Consider the following 26,965-nt stretch of genomic DNA (forward strand, 5'->3'; position numbering starts at 1 on the left):
GGCAAAAATAATGCAAATGTCTGCTGATGCACAAAGGGGTAAACAAAATGTGGTAACACACATGGTGGGATATTATTCAGCTTAAAAAGAAGGAAATCCTGACCCCTACTACAACATGGATGGACCTTTAAAGAGATGATGCTAAGTGAGATAAGCCAGACACAAAAGGACAACTACTGGACGATTCCACTCACATGAGATGATGGAAGAGTTGAATGCATAGAGATAGAAAGAATAGGGGTTATCAGGAAGGGGTGAGGGGATAGGAACTTATAGCTTGATGGATAGAAAGTTTCAGTAGGAGAAGACAGAAAGTTCTGGAACTAGATGGTGGTGCTGGTTGGCCAACAACTTGAATGTTTTGAATGTCACTGAACTGCACACTTAAAATGGTTAAAATGGTAAAACTGACTTTATTTATGTTTTATTATACACCACATACACACACACACACATCTTTTAAAGGAAAGAAAAAGTTCAGTAGCTGAAAAATAGACCTCCCTTCTCTTTCATCTAGAAATACAGTTATAACCAGGGTTTGGATTAGAGCGGAAAGTATGTCAGGATAGGATAGGTTATTGCTAGGTAACAAGCATGCCCCCAAATTTCTCACCCAAACTATGCAGTCATCCTGGGTTGTTAGGGAGTCCTGCCCCTTCTGCTTATCCTGGCACAGCAGCACATGCCAGAAGGGAAAGGATGTCCAAAGGGTCTTGCACAACTAAGTGAAGGTTTTGGCTTGAACATTACACATGACATTTCTACTCAAAGGTATTGTGCCAGAACTCATCGCACAACTCTATCTAAGGCTGGGAAGTCCTATGACCATGTTCTTTGCACATGGAGAGTCTGAAGTATTAAGCAAATGCTACTAATGATTTCTTTAAAAGTATGTAGACTAGGGGTGCCTGGATGGCTCAGTTGGTTAAGCGTCTGCCTTCAGCTCGGGTCATGATCTCATGGTCCTGGGATCCAGTCCCACGTCAGGCTCCCTGCTCAGCGAGGAGCCTGCTTCTCCCTTTCCCTCTGCTCTTCCCCCCGACTTGTTCTCTCTCTAATAAATAAATAAGTAAAATCTTTATAAAAAATGAAAAATAAATAAATATAAGTATATAGATGAGTCCAGGAGAAATAATCCCCCCCCATTGCCCTTGAAATTGAGAACGTCCTTCTGATATGCAAGTGTTCATCCAGCCACATCATTTGTCTGGTCTCTTGTCCACTCCACAAACCTCTTCTGAGAGTCTGCTCTATGGGCAGGACCTTCATCGTGGGCCTGGTCATTTCTTGCCATCACAGGTGGTTTCTGGTTCCACCAAGGAAAGGCTCAATCTCCAAGTCATCAAGACCTAATTCTTCTGGGCCTTTGGTGGTCGATCCTCTCCCCTCAGCCACCTGGGCAAGGGCATCTTTAGGGCTGTAGTCACTTCTTGCCACCTAAGATACTCTCCAGCTACTCCCGATGATGACTGAGGCAGCCAAGTTCTGAGGGTCCCCTGGTTACCCAGGGAGGATGGAAGCTCTCCCAGCCAGCCCTGGAGTGCTTGCCTCACTGGGCAAAGTATGAGAATCTCCTCTAGCAGCCTTCTGTTTGGACTCTTGGGCAAACACTGAGCTGGGGCAACACATTTCTAGTTCCCCAGGACAGTGGCAGCGTCTGGGATCATGTCTTGCATCTGCCTGGTACATTGAGGCCAGCAGGTCCCAGCATCCCATTCATCCTCATCTTCCCGTCTCTTCTCTCACCTCTTGCTTTTCCTTCTCTCAGCTCATTCTTCCGTATCTTCTGGGGGGTCTTCTTTCCACTGCCAATGAGCCCCCCTCCAACCTTCATTCATTTATCCCATAAGTGCTTACTGACCCTCTCCTTTGTGCCAGGCACTGTGTTAGGTGCCAGAGACAACGTAGTGAACACAACAGACAGACATCGTCGCCTCTGAGGAACGACTGCCGTGATCCTCAAAGGAAGATGGCGGCCTGCCATGAGGAGGAGTACCCAGACCACGGACGTATTCGACAAACTCCACCATTCTTCTGGGTGCTGCTCCACCTTCCCTTAATCAAAACCTTCTCCCTCAGGAATCACTGCCTACTAACGTCCCACTCTATTACTGCTGCTCTCAGCAAATGGCTGCCTACTCCTTCACAGAGAAAATGGAGGCCCTCAGAGGCAAACACTCCCAGCTCCTGCTGTGTCACCTTCCCGCCACTCATGTGGACCCTCCAGTCTCCACTCAAGATCAACCTCTGCTGTTGACCCAAGTTCCCTCCCTTTCAGAAACAAGACTTCTTCTGGCATCTCTGAGTTTTCCTGAATTCTTCAGTCTCATCCTTTATGCCGTAGTTTCCCTTTATCTCTTTAAACAGGCTAGGGATGATTCTCCTTTAAAAATTAGACTTTAGGGCGCCTGGGCGGGGGGCTCAGTTGGTTGGGTGACTGCCTTCAGCTCAGGTCATGATCCCGGAGCCCTGGGATCAAGCCTCACATCGGGCTCCCTGCTCAGCAGGGAGCCTGCTTCTCCCTCTCCTCCCTGCTCCTGCCCTCTCTCTCTCTGTCTGTCTCTCTCTCTCCAATGAATAAGTAAAACCTTTAAAAATAAATAAATAAAAATTGGAATTTAGAATATTAAAAAGACAAGCTTCCAAATCAGTTTGGGAAGCGCCGTCTGTCGATCGCCTGGTGACAAGGCAGGTGGATACACCGTGGGGGGAGGAGGGAGAGTCCGACACTTCTCTGGCCGTCTACGACAATAAATGAAAGTCAAGATGCCTGAAAGGGCCATTTGGGAAGTTAGGTGACCAAAAAAAAAATCCAAATTAGCCACCTGATGCCCCCCAAAATAAGTGTTTAACTATTTTACAGGATCCCGCTTCCCCCAGACAGGAGCTCGATATGCTGGGAGGTCTTCCCTGTGTTCCCACCCTCCACCCTCCACAGGAAGCGCTTGATCTGTCATCTATCTTTCCCACAGCCTGAATCCACCTCCTTGTGGATTTCACTTCAGAGGATAGAGGGGCTGGCACCCCCATCTCCTCTTCACGGCACACAGACTTCTCCCTCCACCCCCTTAGCAGCGGGGAGTCCTCCTAAAAGAACAACAGATTCATAATAGGAGCAAAACAATGGAGCCAGGACTGAACGGCTCCTGGAAATAAATAGGTCAATGCATGATCAATTTCCCAAATTTCACATTATGTCTGAAAAATGCACCTTTAGTCCAGGAATCTGCTTCGGCCCTGTGGCGTAAGGCACGGAAAGTTTAAGTCCCTGCCCGGCTGCTTTGTCAGGTAGCCCGAAGTTTACCCTGGAGGTGAAGCAATAAAATGGAAACAAAAAATAATGTAATGGTTTTGCAGTTAAGTTTAACCTCGTACCCGCTCCTTCCCTGGCTTTCACCTTCCTAGAGCTTGCTGAGCTCATAAAGCTACAAGATGCATTTCAAAGCTATGAATTTGCTAAATAGAACTTCATTTCCTCTTCTTATTAGAGGTAATTAAATTTATTAGACACCAGTAAAAGCCTTGTAAACAGAAAATATGAATGCTTATAAAAGTCTGCCCTCTCTTTTCAGCCTTGATAATTAAGATGTAACCAGAAAGCAGCTAATAACAGCTCATAATTTATGAGGTGCCGTTCAACCCCAAATCCGAGACATATTGCGGAGGTATTAAACACCGAGATGAAAATAATACCCCACTGAAACACATTATTTATTAAATACATAACCACTCAGAGAAATAAACACATCACACACAGAACTTGATCTTTCTGATGGAAACAGGATATATATACCGTCCCCTGCCTTGGATATATTACCCATCAAGCCAAATTCTTAAATCAAAGTCACAACTTGTTTAAATGCAAACTGCCCGTGGCGGCCCCAAATTTCCTCTAGACGTTCACCTTGATGTCAGTTTTCAAAGCCTGAGTCACCGGGAGGGTTTCGCATTATTGTTGTTTTTAACATTTGTGCGGTGCGGAGGGGGCGGAAATCCTCTCCCCCACCCCCCAGCAAGCATGAGAGAAAGAGAAACCGAGGGAAGACAAGGAAAAGATTCTAAAGAGAATAGCAGGAATCATAAATAAGTGAAAACATTTCCCTCCCTCTGGCACAGATGCACTTAGAACCAACAGCAGACGCGATGCCCCCAACCCGACATCAACTGACCCCAAATGGAATCCCGTTGTCGCAGGTTAAGAATGTCCATTATTATCTTTATCAATAATCTACCTGAAACCTGTACTTGAGAATAAATGGCAGGTGGGAATTTTAAACACCATATTTTGTCAGTTCAAAGATACCTTTGATGATAAGGTGCAATATTATTTTATGTATCATTAAGAAAGAAAGAAAACCCTGCAGATTCAACAACTATGACATGTCTCCGCTTCATCCTGATGTCAGAGACATTAAATAGAAGGTGGTCAAGAAAGGCTTCACTTGAAAGTGACAGATGAGGAAAAAACCCAAGAAGGTGAGGGAGCTATGTGGATATCCGGGGGAAGAGAGTGCTGCTAGAGCAAAGAGCCAGTGCAAAGGCCCTAAGGTGGGTGAGTCCTTGGTGCAGGGAAGCCAGAGTGAACGGTGCAGAGAGACATGGCAGGGGTGGAGAGTAGGGGGTCGACAGTGTCATAGGAGATGAGATCAGAGCGGCGAGAATAAATACAAAAGTTTCCTCCAGTTTTCCATGAAGTCGGACACAAATTTTAAAATATTCTTTAAAATATTTTTTGGGGGGGGTGTTATCTATCAATTTTATTCCAAAACCCTACCAGGGTAGCTTCTAGTATAGTTTAAGAATCAATGTGCCTTAGCATCCCTGCCATCTCCTCCAAAATCCCCCTTCCTGTGTAGACGTCATCTTTGAAAGCTGTTCACTTGTCCAGTTCATTCAGAGCAGACATGTTCATGGGACTGCTTCCAAGCTATGAAGGACACAGACTGCTTTCAAACTGGGGGATTCAAGAGATAGCGCCTTTGTTTCTCATCAGAGATCAGAAATTGCTCTTTAACGCAATAGTGGTGATGAAGAAACGGCCCCCGCACCCAAATTACCACCCAGCACCAAAGAGCAAAGTTTCTCATTGGAAAAGCTAGGTTTCTCTTTCTTGAGCAATTGAAGGGACTCTTGCCCTATGCTCAAAGCTTCGTGTCCTTTTTCTCTTGTCTCTTTTTTAATCCTCAAATAATGCTGTGTTGTAGGTGCTCTTAGGAGCCCCAATTAGAAGAAGGGAAATGGAGGCAGAGAGAGGTTAAGCAGTTTGCACATGGTTATGCTGGTGTGTGTGTGCATGTGCATGCACGCGCAGAGGGGACGTCAGCTGGGACTGGAATCTGGGTCATACTTCCCCCCCCAAGCTCAGGTCTCTAACCACTCTGCTAGAGTGAGCGCACTGCTCTCAGGTAGCGGTGGCTGGGAGGAACTCTGCCTCCTGTCTTTACTAGACCTGGTGTCTTTCATGTCTGGTGGAACCAAGAACCTGGGAGGAACTGAAAATGGTGCTACGTTCAGGCTGGGAGAGACAGAGGGTATGTACTGCCCGGCTCTGGAGCCTAACTGCCTGGGTTTGAATCCCGTCCCTGGCGTCTCCTAGCTGGGTCATCTTGGACAGGTTATTTGCCTGTCTCTGCCTAAGTGTCGTCACCTGGAAAATGGAGTGTACCACGTGGGGTTGGCATGCAAATGTCATGAGTCAGTGTAGCTGGACACAACTTTGTGCCCGGCATGGATGGTTACCCATTCCAGCCACAGGGTTTCCAGGACACTTAGGAGCACAGCCTCGGCCCGTGTATCCCACAGCCCATTTCAGATGACCAAAGTTCAAAATCTCCTGACAATGAATGGGCGAGATGGGTCTCCTTCTGGCAGGATTCATGAGGATATGGCAGCAATGCCCAGAGGAAGCTGATTCCTGCCGTCCTGAGCTACAAGCATGAGCAAGCTTGGTGCTTCAGGTGTGCAGCCCCATCTAACAAGGGATCCACACATGAAATCATGTACAATTACCCCTAAGAGTACCCTATGGGGGCGCTATGTTGGAAACTGGCACATTATCTTTTTTTGTCTTTTTATTTAATTATTATTATTATTATTATTTGAAGTAAGCTCTAGGCCCATGGTGGGGAATCAAACTCACAACCCCGAGATCCAAAGTTGCATCCTCTACCAGTGGAGCCAGTCAGGTGCCCCTGTTTAACTTTGTTTACTTTTATTTTAGAATAATTATAGACTCATGGGAGAGTTGCAAAAAAAAAAAAAAAAATACATGGAGTCCCAGCCAGTTTTCCCAGATTGTAACATCCTATATAGCTGATACACGACATGATACACAACATCAAAACCAAGAAAAGCACAGAGCTGTAATCCAGACAGGTGATTCTAATATCACAGTGTGTGTATGTGCTGATGTCGTCTGTGGAGCTCCCTATGACCGCCACGAGCAAGACACAGAGCTGTTCCAGCACCATGAGCCTCCCTGTGCTGCTCCCGAGAAAATCTTCCTTCTCATTCCTCACCTCTAGCGACCACCAATCCGTTCTCCGGCTCTATACTTTTGTTAGCTCAGGAATGTTATGTAATAAATGGAGTCATTTATTTATACACATTTCCAGCACAGAACAGATTGGATTATTTATTTATTTACTTACTTACTTATTTTTTGTTGCAGCCTACATCCCCTGAGCTCCATCCAAGTTGTCTGTACTGATAGTCAGTTGCTTTTTTATTGCTTAGTAGTATTCCCTGGCATGGATGCACTGCCATTCATTCACTCCCTGAAGGTTGTTTACATTTGGGGGCTGTTTTCTGAATGATGGCGGCTATGATCATGTGCATATAGGTTTTGTGTGAATATACATTTCCCTTCTGGGGGACAAACGGTCAAGAGTGCCATCGCCAGGTCACATGCTAATGGCATACTTCGTTTTATAAGAAACTGCCTGGCTATTTTTCAGAGCAGCTGTAGCTTTTCTTACATTCCCACCAGCAATGAAAAGGTGATCCAGGTTCTCCACGCTCCTGCCAGCAGGAGGTGTTACCGCCTCTTTTAAAATGGTAGCCATAGGTGCCATTTATGGGTCTGGGTGGCTCATTTGGTTAAACATCTGACTCTTGATTTCAGCTCAGGTCATGATCTCAGGGTTGTGAGATCGAGACCCACATCTGGCTCAGTGCTCAGCAGGGCGTCTGCTTGAGATTCTGTTTGCCTTCTGTCCCTCTCCCAGCTCACGCCTGCAGCCTCTCCCTCTCTCTCAAATAGATAATAAAGAAATAAATAAAATCTTAAAAGAAAATAAAATGGCAGCCATTGTCATAGATGTGTACGGGTACCTCTTGTGGTCTTATTTGCATTTCGCTAATGGCAAATTGGTATTGGCCAACTTCTCATGGGCTTATTCTCCACCAGCATGTCCTCTCTTTGTGGTTTTACAGTGAGGCAGCAGGTGTAGCAGCTGGCTTGTGATTTCAGCCACTTGATAACTTCCAGAATGAGGGAACAGAGAGACTGGTCCCTTCTCCTTCCACAGTGGGCTGTGTACCCACCGAGGGTAATTTGGGGATGGAATCATCAGGCCGTTTTGCTCTTACGTTTGCGTGAGTTTGCCAAGCACACATCCTTGGGTTAAATGTCTATGATTTGTATGAAGTGTCTTGCTAGCCTCACGACCCCAGGTCAGTAGGATCTGAAACTGTCAGCTGGAGCCCATGGCTCCAAGTCCATGTCCACTGAGGTCTTCCAGCCTTCCTTCAACCTCCAAGGGCAAAGGTGTTTTGTGGGTTGTGATTTTACTCTCTGGAGCTATGCTGGGCCTGGATCCCCGCAGAGGGCCCCCTGCTTGGAGAAGGCTTTGCCTTCCTCCTTCCTCGGGCTCCTGTAGACCCCTGCTGCCACGTCCAACCACCAGCTCCCATGCCTTGGCCATCCTCCCAGTGTCTCCTTGATCAAATGCCTCTTTGGGACATGAACGTTGCTGGCCAAATTCTCCCTGGCCCTACCCATGCTCAGTTTTGTTCTTTGGTCTGCTGCTGAGGTCCCCTGGGCTCATGGCCAGCCTACCTAAGACATGGCACCAGAGCCACAGAGAGATTCAGGACGTTGCACCACATCAGGTGTGGCAGGAACAAAGGTGAGAAGCAAGTTTGGGGAGGTGAAGCTGGAGGGAGAGGTTAGGGGTAGGTTGCAAGCTGTGGCCAGAAAGTTCTAGGAGAGATGCTACCCCAGGGTGAGTGATGGCCAGATTCATCTCACTCTAACAGCCGGCCGACGAGTGTTCACGGAGTCCTTCCTACGTGTCAAATAAAAAGATCGCTGTTGTCATTGGTAGCCAATAAATGTGAACTGATCCAGGGGTAGGGAGTGTTATTCTGAGTCTGATGGAATGCACTAAAACAGAAGATTTGATGCTGTGAGCTCTGCCCTCTAGTATTTGGTAGTCCACTACAGAAGCTAAATTGGCCAAATAAAATCATAGTCCTAAACTCTCTGGTGATGGAACAAGCAAAAATGACCCACATGGAGTGACTTACAAGTGAGTCAAGGATCCAGGAGGCAAGAGAAGGACGGACCCAGGGCACTTTCGACAACTCTGGACAACAGAGGCTCTGCACGGAGGCTTTCCGGAGGCAGAAAGAGTGGAACATCAAGGGATGGAGAATACATCAACGGCCACTCAGCAACTTGGTCTCAACTCTCACGTTGGAACGTAAATGAGCAATTTGGAATTCCTTCACGGAAACGCTAAGAGCCAGAGGCTCCTGGGTAGGAAGTCAACCGCAGTAGAACAGCCGGGTTCTCCTGACCCTTTAGAGTGACACATTAGTCAGCCCCATAAGTTGGAGAGCAGAGACAGCCCCCTCCTGCCCCCCATCCTGGAAGAAAAAAAAAAAATCATAGACCAGATCACCACCTCTCCTAATGAGGCATGAGAATAATATAGCCCCACTGTAGGAGCAGAGGGCTCGGGAGCACTCAGACAAGATCCTTTGCCTGTCTGGTCAGCAGTTCTACTTGGATGATCGGGCTGTGCTCATTCCCCTGCAGGCTTGTTCTCTGTGGAGATGAGATTCCGGAACCTGAAAGCCGAGGGGCCGCTGTCCACCCCCTCGGGATGGCCTCCCCCTCCCTGCATCACGCAGGTGTCTTTAATTCAGGAAGAGCCTTGAATTTGGCCCCTGATTCTGTTTTGCCCCTTGAGAGAGCTGTCCTTGAATGCTTCTTTTCCCACACAACTTCACTTTATAAAAACAAGGGATGGGCCAGATTTGCCCGTAAGGCTACAGTTTGCTGACTTCTGCTCTAGATTTTACTATTGTGACTTTGGCTTTACCTGTGTGTTTGGGGTGACCCATCTTGGCCTCTTTGATTTTAATATCCTGCACCATGAATTCCAAGGGTCTGTTTGAGGAGTTCAAAATCACCAAACTTTTGTGGACCTTTGGGGCCCCAGGGAAAAAGGATGAATAGCACACACACTATTTTCTAGACTTACAACGTTTCTTCCTTTCTGGGCTAGAATTGGAGGGGTAGGCTGCTCTTGTTTCTGTGAGCCATCTGGAACTTTCTTCTTCTTCAGTGTATTTGGGTTTATTTGGAAGGTGGGTCCAAGAATGTTCATTTTTTTCCCCAAATCTTAGTACATGCCAGGAACTTGAAAACCAGTTTCTAGAATTCACCTTAAATAATTTAATTTCTCCCATCTGGGCTTCAAGTGGTCCATCTGTAAAATGGGTGCGATGTGTAAACCCTTCTCTTTGGGAGACAGGCCTTTGCAAATGTGGTAAGTATGGCTTCTTTATTGGCCAAACTCCTTAGTCTCAGGCTCTGTATTAAAATGAGCAAGGTGCTGAGATACGAAATGCTGGTTAAGAACAGGGCAAGGACCTTGTGCCCTGACCTAGCACAGAGTCTGGTATTTGAGAAGGGATCAGGTGTTCGAAGGATCCAGTTTGGCTAAGGCAGACAAGACGGGTCAACATAAGTGTTGGCAATATGGCAGCCAAAGGCAGGCCTGGGGCCTCGGCGCTCGCTTCCCCACCTGCCTCTTCCACCTTGAGCTCGACAAGCTGTGTCCCTGGGAGGAGGCCCCTGACACGGCCACACTTCTGCTGCTCAGCGTGGGCAGAGTTCTGCTGGGCCCAAGGCTGTCAAATTCACTTCAGTGTTGGCCTCAGCTGGGGCTTCATGCTTTCAGAAAAATTTCCCCCACTGCCTTTCACTCGAGGTCCTTGGCAGGGATTGCCTCTCCCATTCTGCACGCACAACTCACTTAGCGGGCACAAAGAAATGGGAGAAAGCTCGGGAAAAAAAATAAAATAAAAAATAAAAATAACAACCGGCCCCAGTCTAAACCTTGGGAAATCTAACAGCGTCTGCATCTCTTTAAAAACTATACACAGACATTTCTGGTCGAAGTGAAACCATGCTTCTCACAGAGGGCTGGAGACAGCCAACGAAGCCTTAGTCATACACAGTTAGTTTCAAACTTATGTTCCTGCTCACAGGGAGAAATCAATGTACAGTATATTAAAAACAATCATTGTGGCCCTTCAATGATCCAATAGTTTAGCTTTGAATGCATTCAAGCTAATGGGGGCTCTAATGGCTTCTGACAGATCATTCCATTGATCAAGAGGCATGTATGAAATACGCTGCCTACTAAACTCTGTTTTGATTTCGAGAAAAGAAAACCAAACGTCCATGGTAAACAGCGCTTGATTGTTTAAATGTTCACGGAGGGGCCGCTCTGCCTGACCCTGGTCGGGAGCCGCGGAGGGGAGGACAATGGGAATCTTATATACCTGGCCTGCTTTTTTCACTGGCTCTAATCAAGGCGTAATCAACTGGAAATCTCTGTCTGAAGTGTTGGGGGGCATGGGGACAGGAGGGTGACCAGAGGTCCAGTTTTCCATGTTGGACGAAGTCCGAGGGATAGCTTGAGCTGCTCTGAGAAACTGAGTCAGCCCTTTGGGGGCTCTGGGGTTGCGAGGTTAACTGTGCATGCTCCGAAGTGAAGAACGGGATTCCCTATTGGGAAGGATGAGCAGGGTTTTCAATGGGGGAATGGCCGTTTTACAAAGAAGCTAAAGAAAGCATGCTCCCTCCATCTTGGTGCCCCAGTGCTGAACATACCTATCTGCAAGGATGGGCATTTTTGCAGGGTGCATGGGGTCTGAAAACGGATTTTTCTTTTTTAAGTAGACCCCATGCTGGGCATGGAGCCCAACGCGGGTCTTGAACTCACAACCCTGAGATCAAGACCTGAGCTGAGGTCAAGAGCCAGATGCTTAACTGCTGAACTGACGGAGCCACCCAGGCACCCTGGGGTCTGAAACAATTTCAAAAGGGGCCTTGACACTGTTCTTCAAGACTACTGTTGTGTGGAAGCCGTTCACATTCCCTCGCATCCTTGTGGGAGGTCTCCACTATGAGCCGTGGGCCGCTGCTGCATTACGCTGGCCTGGCCAGAGGAGAGCTGATGAAAATGTACGCCCATCCTTCCGTTGCCCACCCAAAGCCAACCGATCTCACAAACTCATCATCATCTTGCTTCCTTGCACATGCACGGGCTTCAGCATTCCCAAGTCCCTCCAAGGCCGTCTCCATGGGGGTGAGCCACGCAGTGCGGAGAAGCTTCTCCCGTGGGGTTTGATTCTCCTTGATGACCCTCTCCTTGTCCCAGAGGCTGGGAAGGGCACGCAGGATGCCCTTGAAAACGGGCACCGCTAAAGGGCATGCTGATGCCTGGTGTGTCCTTCGTCTTTAACACCGAGCAAGGCTGCGGAGGGGCTGAGCGAGATTGGTCACTAACTAAGCGGGTCCGAATGGCTCTGAGTGCACGTGGTCTAGAACCATCACCGGACTTCTCCTAAACGTCCTGCAGCATGGCCTTGACCTTCCTGTCCCCACGTGTGTGGAGCAGGGTTGGCTTCTGCCAGTGCTCCCCATCGAGCCGCAGGAAGCTACCGCACTTACCAGATTAAAAGCAACAGGAAACCCCCGGTGCTGGAAGCCACTTCATTTGTATTTGGTGCCATGTTTAGTCAGTGGCTTTTGTAAAATTGATGAATTTTGTCTAAAGGCAAGTGCAGACAGGCAAACAGATCTGTATCTGCTGTTATCCATTTAGCCTGACACACATGTGCGGAGGAACTATTTTACCTCGATTCTTTCAGGACTGATGAAAAGTAAATGCAAGCAGAGTCATGAACTGCATCATTGGAAAAGAATCACTGAGTCTCAGGCTGGAAGTTAATTAATGCTTCCCTCCCCTTGAAATAGACTGACCCTGGTGCTCAGACATTCAGAGTCAATAAACAATTGTTGTACACAGATCATCCATTAGAAGGTGATGGCAAGAATTTTTTAAGCAAATCTCAAATTGCAGCGGGTGACCTAATCCCGCTGGAGTAACGGCAGGACTGGAAAATCATTTTTCATAGGATCTCATTTATAAAAAGTTCCATGCCATCTGCCTAGGAAAAAACAGAAGTCAGAGAGGCAAATGGAAAAAATACAGGCGGTCACATGTCATTCCGGCAAGAAGGACAAGACACGATGTGAATCACTTAACGTGGCTTTTGGTGACAGCGTGATCCCGTGAGCTAGGTAGGCGTCACTATCATGCCTGTTACATACATGAAGACCAGGGCACAGAGAGGTCAAGGGATTTGCCCAAGTCCCAAAGGTACCACGGTTATCAGAGGAAACTGGGATAATAAACATTATAGCTCATGCCTCACTGCAGACCTATTACTCCAGGCACTTAATATGCATATTTCTTTTTTTCTTTTAAGATTTTATTCATTGATCTGGGATAGAGGGAGATGGAGAAACAGACTCCCCACCGAGCAGGGAGCCCAATGCGGGGCTCGATCCCGGAACCCTGGGATCATGACCTGAGCCAAAGGTAGATGCTTCACCAACTGAGCCACCCAGGCGCCCGTATGCACAGTATCAAGTCTGCACAACAACCTCAGGTGGTACATACATTACTAGGATCCCCATTTTGAAGACAAGAAAACAAAGGTTTGAAAGGATGGTAGCCTTAGGGTCACACACAGGACCAGGATTCAAAGTGGGGAAGCCGGCAGCCAGGAGCATCGACTGCCCTCCAGGAATCAGAAGGAAAGCTGATGGATGCTAACAGGATAAACAGAATAGGGGTGCAGAGGACACAAGTTTTCAACCTGCGCGAACGTCTTCGCTAGGGAGACAAGGCAGGGCGCAGGGGACAGGTTCTCTCCTTCCTGGTAAGAGACAGCCAGGGAATCAGACCCTGCACACTTTCCCAGAGGCCCCAGCTGGCCCAGGAGTGTATCGGGGTCTCTCCGGTGAGCACCAGGGATCCTGGTGTATCCTTCTCCTGATAGCCGGGAAGCCGGCCTCCGGGTCCCAGCAGCCGCAGGTGTCCCTGCCTGCAGGAAGTCATTACCTGTGCCTCTCCAGGCCCTCCCCCTCACCACCCCAGCCTCGACATCGCAGCGGCCCGGCTTCTGCACAGCCGCTCCCGACAGCACTCCTGGGCCTTTCCTCCCCCTTTATGGTTGTCAAATTGATTTCACCACCGTGGTACCTATGGCTCTCAATGAGACTTAATTAAAAATACCATTTAATCACAAAGTAACAAAGGCAAACTGGATAAATGGCATTCCCACATCAGCACCTCCTGGCCCGCTCTCTCCTCTCCTGCTCAATCTGTTTGGAGGAGAATTGCCTTTTCAAGTAAGAATCCCCCTGTCTTCCATGCACTTGCCTCTGACAGAGCTCCAGAATAAACAGTATTTAGCATGGCATGGATCCAAATGTATGCAATTTGCCCAGTGGTAAAATCAGCCTTAACTAGAACAGGGGGGGAAAAAAAACCCCACAAAAAACAAAAATCAGTTGCATTCAAAAATACCCTTCCCCTGAAACACGCAAAAACCCTTCTCCTGAAGGTCGGGTGTCCATTAAATAGGGCCTATGGACTCTCATTCCCAGCCTCCCTCAATTCAGCTGGTGATGGATTTAGAAGCTTATTACTAAAATTGTGTCACAAGCGATGCCACGACCCTGCTCTTTTCTGTCTAGTGAGCTCCCCGGTCGGGGAGGCTGCGGCCGCAAGAGCCGCTTGGGTGAGGCAGCAGGGCGGGGTGCCCCCTCACGTACCCGGGGGGGCCCCCAGCACATCCTCCCCAACCCAAGATCTTGGCCAGGGCGTGGGAGTCCCAGTGAGAACACTGTGCCTTTGGACGGACCATCTGCTCTTTGAGAGACTCCCGAGAGTCCAGAGAAGATGGCAACACCACCCCACGCAGAACCCATGGGTGTTTCTCAGGGGTCTGGAACCAGACCTATGCCCTGCCCCCCCCTGCCCTGCGCCCCCCCATGTGTCCCTCCCACTCCCTGTTTCCCTGCTCCCGCCACGGCCGCTGGTATTCTTGAGGGGGCACCTGCCTGCTGCACTTTCCTGCCTCAGGACCTTCGTGCCCGCTGTTCCCTATCCTGGAAAGCTCTTCCCCATCACCTCTGCTTTCCCTGACCTGATCTGAGTCAGTCCCCAGTGACACCGTGTCCCACCCCCCACTCACCCAGTGGGCTCCCTTCTGGCACTTAAAACTGTCTGAAACCATCTTGTTATTGAGTCGCTGGTCTGCTGTCTGTCCCAAGCCCGCTGAATGGGGCCAGGTGGTCAAGCAAGGTTTGTGCGAGGGCAGAAGGGAGGGGGAGTCAGGAGCATCTTAGTGCACAGGGAGCTCCCCAGATCGCTAGAACCAGGGGGCCAGGAAGCCAGGCAGGAAGCGGGGGTGGGGTCTACTGACTCGGGGTGGTCCACGGACCAGGCTGCCCACTCCCTCAACCCCACACATGGCCCGTGTTCCCAGGGAAGTCCTCCTCTAGCTCTCAGGGGCAATGGGCCTTCCTTTGGCTCTTCAGAAACTGAGTTGACGGCCACTGGCCCCCTGCAACCCCCTTCACGACGGCTTCCCGCACAGCACACATCATCCCCACACGCACCGAGCCCATGCTTGCTGAAAGCCAACATTTCTTCGGCGAAAACGAGATCTCACCTTTGGGATTCACTGTAGGTAGTGGTTTCTCCCACCATGGTGGTGCACCACCTGGGCCCATCTGGAGGTCTTCGAGAACCATCTCCACCTAGCCCCAGCTGAGCCAAGCAAGCAGGCCCACCCACCAGCGTGCAAGCAGAGACAAGCAGGACCTTCTCTCAATTTCTTGTCTTAGCCTTTTAATAATTTTATTGTGTATGAATGTTTTATGATGTACAAGACACATTACTACAAGTAGGCCACAAACAGAGCTCAAGAGTAACACACACACATCGGGGAAAGCACTAAACATGATTACCTATTCTAACATAGGGGTGCAAGCAAGCAGGTGCGGGGTGCTGTCCGCCGGGTGCTGATAAATGACAACAGGGAGCACCAGGGGCCATGGAGGGCTCCCGTCCCGCCCGAATGCGAGGAGACACTACCTAGCTCGTCACCATGCCAGGACGGAGGCCGAGGGCTGCTAGATGTTCTGAATTCTAAGGAGAACACACGTGTTTTTATTTTATAGGAAACCTCCCAATTCTGAAATATCAGCACCTCAGGAAACGGAACATGGAACACGCACGGGCACCAAATACAACAGCGGAGGCGATGTGGCCGCACGCTCCCTTCGTCCCGGAGCTCATGTCATCTCTGCGACAGCCCAGCGGGCCGCACTTCCTCTCTCTCTTCCCGATGAGGCCTAAGGACATCGGGGAATTCATCTGTGGTCTGAGAGAACCGAGTCTCCAGACCATGAAACCCTGGCCGCTCTGCGTAACGCGGCGCTTCGGCGGTTAGCAACGTGGACGTGAACGCCACCTTGAACCCAGAGAGTCTCAGGGCAGGAGAGAGTCTCTCAATGAGCACAAGAGTTCTTCAGCTCCCAAACTACGGCAAACCACTACAAGAGAAGGTCCCGGGTTGGGGCGAGGGGTGAACTACTCCCACGATTTCTGGGGTCACCACAGGGCAGGAGCCAAGCCAGAAAGGGAGGGATGAGATCATGGCGTCACGAGACAAAATCGGCACGAGGACAGAGGAAGGAGGGGACAACGTCTACATCAGGTCAGCTTACAGATACAGAAAAATACTAATATTTACTGGGTATCTAACTACTTGTCAGGAGTTGTTCTACACCTGTAGCTAGGTTAGTCCCTTTACTCTTCACCTTGTGAGTTGGTGCCTTTAGTATCCCCATCATACGGATCAGGAGACTGAGGCAAAGTGAAACGCCAAAAGTCACAGAGCCAGTGCACTCTAAAGCCAGAGCCCAGGTTTTAAACATCTACTATACATCGCCTCTCTAATGGACAGATGTCATCAGGATGGGGCACTGGGGCTCCTCAGGCCTCGAGCCCACCTGTCATTACATATGGATGGGAGAATTCCAGAAAAATGCACGTGTGGGCTAAATCCACGAAGCAATGCCAACAGGGCTGCATCTCTTTCATAAGCTCAGGGATCCTTCTCAATGACAGATGTCAAGTGTATTTTAATTTCCAACACCTCCTCATTCCCAGGGGGCAGAGTACAGAACTCATAACTCAGGCTTTTACAGAAGAGACAGTGGCTTCTCTTCAGTGACACTCTTCTCTTTTCATTCCTTTTGTGCATGGGGATGGCGGCTACAGACAAGTGGAGAAGAGAATTTCCTGCTCTCAAACTTTTTATAGAAGTGTTATCCAACAGGACTTTCCACGATGAGGAAAATGTTCTGCATCTGTTTTGCCCAATACACTAGTCACTAGACACGTGTGGCTATTAAGCAGCTGAGGTACGGAATTTTTATTATGATGGAAAATGGATTTAAGAAGCCACACCCAGCTAGGGGCTACCATATTGGACAGCACAGCCTCTAGAGGGCGTGGTAAGAAATGGAGGGGGGCCAGTATCCAGGTTCTGTCTTCCCTAGAATGACTTTGCAGCCTTCTACTCTAGAGTTTCTGAAAAGGCTGGGGAAGGTGGAAAGTGGGTTGGGCTCGGCCATAGACTGGGCTCACCCCTGCTGCCTGGGCCCTTGGGAGCTGAAATGGCTCCCGTGAAAAATCCAAGTGGGGAATAGTATTCGGGGGGGAGGGCAGGTTCTTGTTTCGTACCAAATCAGATTCTAACACTGTGCCATTTTTAAACATTTTAACATTCATGGGCTTCATTCCCTACTCTTTCTAAAGGGACCCAGGTTCTAAAATCTAAAATCAAGTCTACCCATACTGCCCTTGCCCAAGCCCACGGCAAGGCTGGAGGAAGGAAGCCAAAAATATCTTTTCCTCCTCCACCTAAGACTTGTGCTCCTTCTATGGTTTTCCTTCCAGAAGCAGACCTCTGAGTTCTGAAACGATGTCTGTGAGATCGAATGGCAGAGGCATCGAAGGGTCATCCTTTTCCCAGTACGGCCGACATTCTGGCTTCTGATCCACAGGTAAGGTTCGGGCAATCTGGGACTGGCACCTGGAAGAGTAGGAAGAGGCAATTAACCCAGGCGAAGAAATTCCGGAAAGACCCAAATTCACGGGCATTTTGGAACGACACCGCCAAGCACTGCGAAGACAGTGCTTCGAGGTGGTGGTAAGGATGAAATGAAAGGCGGCGCTCACCGGGCACAAAGCAGGTGTTCAGAAGACAGAAGAGCTGTTCCTCATAGCGTTGGAACTTCTTTTTCTTTTTTCGATTCCCAGCTTCGTATTATCTCTAGTGGCTTCACAGAAGCCAATCACCAGGGAAATTCAGTTACTCTGCCTTTAAAACGGTGAATTATTTTTTCATTATCTCAACTGTTATTTAAAGTGTGTGATTAAGCCATTATCAGATTTAAATGTTTGTGGGATTTCGATGTATTACTAGATTACTGGGAAAGATTAAATTGAATTTACTGCATTAAAACGTCCAAGAATAGATTAAACAATATTACGGGCCGGGATTGACTTTGGAGATTCTAGAGATTCACAAGTGTCCCAGCTTGCTGTGCCCAGAGAAAGGCACTCCAAGGAGAGACGGATTTATAAGGATATATGCAAATAGAGGTTAATAATCATTTCCACTGATGAATAGGTGGGGAAAACTTCCACAAAATTAAATTAAAAGGCTAGCCAGAGTTACTCCCTAAGGAAAACACTTAAATCACAGTTTTTATTAAATGGATTATTCATCAATAGTAGAGAAATTAATTATCATATGCAACTAAATTATAGCCTTGTAGGAAAAAAGTTGGGGCGGCATCATCCCCAGCTTGGCAGGCATCGACCTCTCAGAGAGACCAGCTTATTTAAAATTGGTCAGGGAAAGCTCAGTGGCTTTAGCTTTATTCGTCTGAAAAAATGAGGATCAGAGAGAATGAAACACAAATGGCGATAAGAAATGAACAGTTTCCCTACTCCCTTGGAGGACACGGCGGTGGAAGCCTGTGTACCGGAAGAAATAGTAGGAGTACACCAGAAAGAGATGTACGAGTTCTTCCCCACGCCCAGCTTCTCCACATTGTTCTCGAAATCAATTCAAAAGTGGCCACCGCCACGATCCATCTCCTGTGGAGGACGAACTCTGAAGACATCAAAGGACAGACTATCCCGATCCTATGTCCGAGCCTGATGGTAGGGAAGGTTCCTAACGAAAAGACATCCTCTTCTCTGGGGAATTATTAATGGTGAGGGGATCCCCACGGGAAAACATACTTCAACTTTATACCTATTTTCTCGTGTGGTTAATTGCTCTACCGGCATCCTCTGCACTCAATCCGTCGTACATTACACATAACATTCCAATATATCTTCAGCTCTCCGCGTCAGACCCTGATAATAGCGTCTGTTAACATGCACTAAGTACTATTATGTACCACATCACTTCATAAATAATAAGATTAGCTGACCTCAGGGCCCCAAGAAGAGTAATGTGTTTAAATGTTCTCATTATTTATTTAAAACAAGAATTAAAGCAACAGAAGCTGCTTTTGACAATCCTCTTAGCATAAATATTAAACTGTTTGCACTGATAAGCCCCACACAGAGCCGAAGAACAGAGGGTGTGTTCTGCAGACGACCTGGTGATAGGTGTTGGGGACGGTGCCTCTTGCTGCCCTGGTGTTAAGGCTGCGTCTCTGTGGTTCCAGAGACAGTCTCTAAATCACAGGAAGGGGAGGGAGGGAAATTAACATTCAGGGGGAGCTGCGACTAATTACAAAGGAACTTGGCAAAGCTTTTCAAATTGTGCTTTCTCTCTGCTTCGAAATCACAGGGTAATGCTCAATTTACTAGGTAGGGAAAGTTATTCCAAATTGAGCAGCTCAACCTCTCAGCGGATAAATTATCTGCGCACACATTATCCCGGCTGGCAGATTAAAGGCCTATGATAAGTGTCGATCCACCTAGAATATCATCAGGTTTGTAAAAAGTCAATAGAGATGCTTTTTCACCTGTCAGATGGGTTTGCCCCATCGCTTTGAGAAAGTATTAAAAATAGGAAAGCCTGCCACAGAGGTTTGCTTATGCCCTGTTGTATACGCCCCCACCCCAACCCCGAGCTTTTCCTCTGGGTCCAGCTGCTCTGTGATTTCCTGCCCCCCAAAGAAGGGCCAGGCTGGTGTGGGAATGACTTCTTTCCATGCAGGACCTGAGAGGCTAAGGGGCTGGCTACTGTCACTGGTTTCCCTCTGGGCTGGAGGGAGAACCCTTTGTGGGGGTCTCTTCCTGCTCTGAATTCACAGCTTTCAAGGTCACTTTCAAACTTCTTTTAATGCCCCATGTTCCTTGCTGATTTCCAAAAGGAAATCTACTGAAAGGTAGTGACGGGGCCCCAGCAGAGGACTCATTATTTCGGGTGATGCCTTACCTACGGGGGAAGATGGCCACCCCCTGTTTCAAATCCTAGTGTCTGGTTCCATATCATGCCAGATTGCAGAACCGAAAGAGAAGGGATTGAGGATGGCTTGAAGGCGTAGCCCCTTTTCAGTTTCTTTCTTTCCTTTTTTTTTTTTTTTTAAGATTTTTTTTATTTGAGAGAAACAGCCAGAGAAAGCACAAGCATGGGAGGGGCAGAGGGAGAGGGAGAAACAGGCTACCCGCTGAGTGTGGAGGGAGCCTGACATGGGTCTCGATCCTGGGACCCCAGGATCATGACCTAAGTCAAAGGCAGAGCCTTAACCGACTGAGCCACCAGGTGCCCCGCCCCTTTTCAGTTTCAATTCCTCTTGCTCAAATCACTCATTCTGCCTCCTTTTGGCTCATCTCCTAGGATGGGGCAGGAGGGAGGTTGAAGCGTCGTGGCGAACTTGGGACCTGCTGCTGTGTGGGGAAAGGACATCTCAGGCTGGTTTCTCACCCTTGCTGAGCGGAGCCTCAACTCCCTGTCCGGTGGGAGTGAGGATGATGATGAGGAGGATGATGGGAATAACAGTATTCACGGGGTGTTGGGAAGGATAAATGAATACATACATGCAGGGTGCTTAGAACAGCACCTGGCACAGAGTAAGCACTCAACAGATATTAAATATTATCATTGCCACCGTTATTTCTACCACGAGGACTAGTGACGGACAGATGATAATGCCAAGACTAGAGCTGCCTGTCATCCCTGTAGAGATACGGAAGCCACTCTTTCTGGCTCGAATCACACTGCGCCTGCGTCTGAGTCCCACACCACATGATAGGCCTGGACGCTGAGGCTTAGGTAGTCAAGCTCCTACAGCCTCCCAGAGACAGATTCAAATGCTCCGACTCAAAAAGACTCAACTGTTGCTCCCGAAGACCTAGAATTAGTAAAAGGTGCCGTTGTCGGACTTTTGAACAGGTGGCTCTTCCAGACTGATTTGGCATTTACAGGGAAGAAAGTCAGATTGTTTCTTAGCACACAGACTCTACAGTTCCTTGCAAGATAAAGGGGCCCTAAGTTCTCTTAGGTCATGTTTTAGGAATGCTGACCGTGGCACACATTTGCAGGCTGTCTATCCCTACTGTCCCTACCAAGAGGGCTGTAATTTTCCGGTAGGGAAATCCATCCCCTCTCCGTGCCTGGCCACGTGGTTTGGGTGGGATTGGCTCCCCTGCTACAGCCAGCTCAGCCTAATGAGTATTTCCCACTCTCCCAGCTACAGGAAGAGGTTTTGGGGGAGGCATATGACCTGATCTAGGGCAAGAGCGAGAGCAAAACCAGAGGACTGATGTGGGAGCTGTGGGAAAAGCCTTTCTTATCTCCCGTGAGCTATCAGGATGCACTGTCTGGGAGAGCCACAGTCATTTTGCTTGGTGCAGCAAGGGGCTGGGTCCTAGGCAATATTGTTTGTAGCTGGATCAATCCTCACCTGAAGTCAGGCATGCTTAGAATTTTTTAGTTCCTTGGGGCACCTGGGTGGCTCAGTGGGTTAAAGCCTCTGCCTTCGGTTCAGGTCATGATCTCAGGGTCCTGGGATCGAGCCCCGCATCGGGCTCTCTGCTCAGCGGGGAGCCTGCTTCCCCCTCTCTCTCTGCCTGCCTGTGATCTCTGACTGTTAAACAAATATATTAAAAAAAAAAATCTTAAAAAAAAAAAGAATTTTTTAGTTCCATAGCCATGATTGAGTTAGGTTTTCCTGTCACTTGCAACCAAAGAGGCCTGGCTGACATGCTGGCCATGCTCCCCACCTGTCAGTTACTTCCCTGCTTTTTACTACAACGTCTGTTGCCACGGGCCTGCCTGCCAAGGATATGTGGATGGTCCTGCCTCCAAATTGAGATGCCGCTGCTGACACAGCAGAATGTGTGCAGGGATCATCTGGGTATGAAAGCCGGAAAATACTGGCTTTTGATTTTGGTTCCAATTGTATTTCTATTTGGGACAAATTCCTATCCAGAAAACAAGGGTGTGCTGGTGTTTTCCAAATAGGTCTCTGCATGCAAACAAGCCAGTTTCAATGACCACAGCTGGATGACTTTTCTCAAGAAAGTTACAAAAAAAATTCTCCTAAACTCAGTGTTCCCTAGGACAGCAGATCATTCCGGACCCACCTAACAGTAAGAAAGTTCTCTTTTTACCTTTCAATCTTGTCCTCTGTATTCCCATCCTAAAGCAAATCCTATTTTCCATGCTTCTCTGGCTAGCAAATAGACTTGGATCTACCCAGAAAGCCCTGCCCCTTTCATGAAGCATTACAGAGGGAGAAAAGGAAAATAATATACAGGTCATCTCTCTCCCTCCCAAATTCACATTATTCCGAGATTCCAAGAACTGTATGAACCAACCCCCCAAAACTCTGGCTACGTAGGAATGGTTCTCCCTAAATGACCTGGTGTCCTAACGGGAAGCAACTGACAGGTGTCCCATTGGCTGGCCCGGTAGCAGGCTGGTCCCTTTTCTCTCCCCACAGGTGTGACTCACATGGTGCCTCTGCGCCCCGGATTTCCCTAAGGGCCACACGTGTATCTGGGCGATCAGGATGGCGGCCACATTAGTGAACACTGGTCGCCATGCTAAAATTAACCACTTTAGCTAAAGTGTGTGTTAATTATGGGTATGCAAGCAGTCAATAAAAGGTTAATGCAAAAGTCAAAGGATAAATTTCTTCCCTTATTGCACCACTTCACAGACTAAATGACTAACATTATACTTTGTGTTTTTAATCAATAGGTTTTACAGTAATGTGCTGGCCATTGATTTTAAGAAAACATATACGGTCTTCCTCCTTGTCCTTAAATTTTGCAACAAATAAAGGAGGACAGGTAACATTTCCATAACTCTTGGTGACGTGATAAAGATTTCAAGAGAGAGGATGCTTACTAAGAGAATCATCAAGATAAGCAAGCTTAAAAAAAACCAAAAAAACAAAAAAACAGAATTCCGAGAACTTCATAGGGACATATTACCAGGCAAACCCTGTTGAGGAGACAAGAGAAAAACTCCAGAGAGGGAGTTCTTTAATGGGAAACAGGAGAGCAAAGAGTAACTCCTGCTTAAAACAATTATATTTTGTAGCTGTTTAAACAAAAGACGCTGAATATACAGCACTGCCTTAATTTGATTTTTTACAATCTGAGAGAGACAGGTGAGGTGGGTATTTGATCCCCATTTCGAGTGAGGGCTGCCTTACCCATGGTTGATCAGGGGGGGTGTGTGGGAGCAAGGTCTGGGCCTGGCCTGGGCATCCAGCTGGCTTCCCCTTCTAGCACGTTCCATCAATCTCACACGCTTCTTTTGGGACTAAAACGGGCCCCGTTCCCTGACTGTTTAGCTGTTCTTGACACATTTAGATATCCAGGAGATTCCACACCATTTTAGGGAAAAGGAAGAGAAAAACTTTTTTTTTTTCCTTCAAGTTCTAGAACTATTTTCACAGCAAACTACTGACAAAGCTTCCTTTGCGCTCTGACGACTTGGCGTTTCTTACGGCATAAGCATCTACGGTCTGGAGAAATGAAAGACACATGTTCATCTTTTAGGGGCATAAACTGTCTCTAATTATATTCCCGGGGTGACCTTGAGAAAAATCGCTCAACCTCTTCCTTTCCTCCGCTGTTACATGAAGCCAATGGTTCTCTGCTTCACCGGGTTATGCAAAGATAAAATCAAATATGTCCATAAAAGTCCTTTAAAATAGGTAAAATACCGCACAAATGTATAATTATGTCTCAATATCCCTTTCCTCTCTGTACAGACACGGGTCCTGTTTTTAAAACCCGGCTGATTATGCAATGCTGGCCACAGGCGCTCGTAACGCTTAGAAGTAAAAATGAAAGAGCTCGTGCTTCTAAAGACTGGAGTGATTTAAACTCACAACTTCACCAGAAAATACCCAGTGAACTATAAAAAGTGCACTTCTCTTCAAGTCAGAGTCTTCTCCAGAATTGTAATTTACAATGAGGAGCTGACGGTCACTCTGGCTGGTGAGCAGGAGTCTGTCTTAGGCTACCAGCCCCAGCAGAACGCATTCCCTCTAACCACACAAGCCAGCATGGAAGGCCTCGGAGGCCTCCCTCATGCAGCCCACACTGGTATGGCCTCACGTCAAATCTACATTTAGTTGCAAAACCCAGCTGGCGGGATCAGCATGGAAACAGCGGGAAATAATGAGATAATGGGGGCAACCAGCTCTGCTATGGGCTTTTAGGCCTTGGAGGAAGCAGGAGACCAACAGAGGGGACGGAGTTTCTCTGTTTTTCCCATTCTCTCTGGGACCATGAGAGCATCTTTTCCCACAGGGGGATTCTCGTGTTCAAACCCACGTATTTTTCATATACTGTCCCATCTAAATCCCTGACGGGTACTTTATGTACAAACTTGGGGATTTGCACACGTCATTGACTCTCCTTGAGGTCTACCTTGAACGTGACATTTTAGATCGGACCTTGAGTCAGTGGCCACTCCTCACTGGGCTGTTTCTCATGGTCTCACTACGCTTTGCTCCAAATAATCTGTCTTCGTCAGTGGTAAGAAGAGTATGTAGTCCAGTTTCTAATAACCTCCACTTGACGCGCCAAGTCCTTTCAAGAGAAGTGAGCTAACCCATTTATAATTTGTCTTCTCCGACCTTCTGTTGTGGCCATCACGGCACTGTGGGCCTCTCTGAAAACAAACAGCAGCCCTGTCGTATCTACCGTAACACTCTACCTTGACAAAGCTGGCTTTAGAAAATCGGCTTCTTAAATTGCTAGAACTCAGTTTACCCACTGCAGAACTACTAAGCAAATCCAATGGCTAAATGAATTTCAACAAAGGACGTGTTCACTTTCTCTCTGAAAGGCTTTTAACCTCTTGCCTCTGTACCACATGTTAATGTTTCCAGATTAGTAAAGACAGCACACATCAGAGTGAGGAAAAGCCAAACTTTGGCCCACGGGTCAGCTTTTTTTTTTTTTTTTTTTTTTCCAGGTCAATGTACGTTTTTAGTCGGTAGTATTTTTCAACCATGACCACTTGAGAGAGAAGGCTTGGCTTAACTTCTAGTTATGTAAGAATCTATCTGGAGTTTACACTTCAGGAAAGATGTGAAGAGCCTAAGAGCATAGTCTGCTGAGGTGTGTTAAGAATCAAGTATCTCCAACATGCTTGTGAATGCCACGCCATCAAGCCACATGGCCATCTAGCCATTTTTCCAGAAACTGTTGTGCCATTCAGCGTGGATAAGCCTGCTGTTTATGTCTTAGTCAGTCAGTCGGCATATTCATGGAACACCGCGCTGGGGTCCATACCGTATACACACTGGGAAGAGAAGGGAACAGCACAGGACACAGCCCAGCTCCTGGAAATGACTTGTGTTCTCCACCTTTGTTTGGAACTCAAAAGGCATTTTCCATATAAACCGTGGTTTTCGTGATTCCCAATTCTTCTACTACCTATGATTTCTCTGTAAGAGCACAGTAATATACTATTATAGCCCAATAACCATGATTATCAGGGTTTTGGGTTTTATTCTGTTGATTTGGTTATGTTTGAAAAACAAACCACACAAAACATTTAGAGTTCTAACTCGGGACTCCATGGAGAAATTTCCTTTGATAAGGGTTTCCCCATCCCTCTGGCTCATCAAACCAAGGCTTCTTTCCACTCTAATCACTGCTAAGAGCTCCTCTGGCCAATGGCAAAGCCTCACCAAAGAGGAGAAGACTCAGGGGTAAGGATAAAGGTGACCAGTTAGTACCTGCAGGAGGTTAGGAGATGAAGAGACATGGGACACAAGAGCCTCTTGCTGGTATAAAAATCAGAGATACATTTTGGTGATGGAACGGCTCAAGGCCATGGTCATGCTTTCTTTCAGGCCCAGGAGTGCCATGCCCTTTCCCTTTCTACTGCCAATGTCTGCTGTCTCCTCCAATCCATGCAGTGACACTGTGTAACCCTCACATCTCCTTACCCTCTCCTTGTCTAAAAACTTCAGATCGTGTTTGCTGCTGTGGGAGAGAACGATAGAAGAAATTCTATCTTGTGCCAATGCTCCTCCAGTGTCATTTCTTCTCAGATCAGAGGGATAGTAGCAATGCGAACAAAGACATTACAAAGAGCCAGTAACAAATAACAAGTACCACGTACTTTATACAGCTATTTAAATTAACATTGGTCCTCCAAAGGGAAACTGAGGCCCAGAAGATTAACTAATTCATCCAAGATTTCACAGCCAAACAAAGGACAGAGTCAGGATTTGGCAAAATTGCCTGACTCCAAACTTCAAGATCTTTGCACTTTTCCAAAATACCAACACCAAAAGGATCACTTTCGGCCTTTGTTAAAAATATGGTTTTCCAAAGGTGCTTAGACCCAGGTCAGACCCTTCAGAGAGGAGGGTCTGGTCAGTATGAATTTTCACGCGTGACTCTTCAGGCCAGTTTGCGAGAACACTGCGCCACATTAATATGCCACAAAGGACCACAACGATGCTGAAGTGGGGCACGGAGGGGCGACACGTGGGCCAATAAAGAACTCATGTTATATCCATATCCATTTCAGAGGACGCCAGACTCAGAGCTGGCTCTTGCAGACACAAGATCTGGCCCCCTAAGTAAGCAACAGGTGACAGGTGACTTCCTGGGGTCGGGCACATAGGACAGGTCTCTTGTTGGAGTCCTTCCTCCAGGGACTCTGCCGGGCCAGGGGAACCACTTAATACGTGAGACTGCCTGGCCCACTGCTGGGGTATAAACCCAGGGGGTGGAGGGTTGAGAACAATTTCATCCCCAGGTCCATTTGTCGGCTTGTCAGTGCCGTAATGACAGTGATGAATGGGCTACCTTGACAGCTCAACATTTAGGAGCTGCTGACCCGTGACCTCTGGTCACATGATAGGGTCACCTGAAACCTGCATGACTTCTACCTGGTCAAGGGTAACAATATAAGGGTCAACTATGCTGGACGATTATATGTATCCAGTCTGAGGCCGCTTGGTCAGGAGCTTTAAGAGAGGCCGGGTAGGGTTCCTCGGCTCACAAAGCTATGGAACCATCGCAGAAATACGCCTGACAAAAGATATACAATTTCA

At 47.7% G+C, this 26,965-nt stretch overlaps 1 protein-coding gene and 1 long non-coding RNA gene across 3 annotated transcripts in view; one reads left to right on the top strand and one right to left on the bottom strand.

The window, feature by feature from the left end:
* Nucleotides 1–12,923: 12,923 nt before the first annotated feature.
* LOC116865873 lies at nucleotides 12,924–24,967 on the top strand. The gene is made up of 3 exons (XR_004382274.1): nucleotides 12,924–12,943; nucleotides 22,520–22,521; nucleotides 24,883–24,967. It is a non-coding gene; the product is annotated as an uncharacterized LOC116865873 (long non-coding RNA).
* Nucleotides 15,661–26,965, bottom strand: part of FTO (FTO alpha-ketoglutarate dependent dioxygenase) — a 371,203-nt gene continuing 359,898 nt past the window's right edge. For both annotated transcript variants that reach the window (XM_032854458.1, XM_032854457.1), the window contains exon 9: nucleotides 15,661–17,484. In XM_032854458.1, the coding sequence (XP_032710349.1) occupies nucleotides 17,331–17,484 (154 nt within the window). In that variant the 3' untranslated portion in view covers nucleotides 15,661–17,330. The remainder of the gene's footprint in view (nucleotides 17,485–26,965) is intronic.

This window comes from Lontra canadensis, unplaced genomic scaffold (assembly GCF_010015895.1).
Source record: "Lontra canadensis isolate GAN:19392208 unplaced genomic scaffold, GSC_riverotter_1.0 scaffold8, whole genome shotgun sequence".
Lineage (NCBI taxonomy): Eukaryota > Metazoa > Chordata > Mammalia > Carnivora > Mustelidae > Lontra > Lontra canadensis.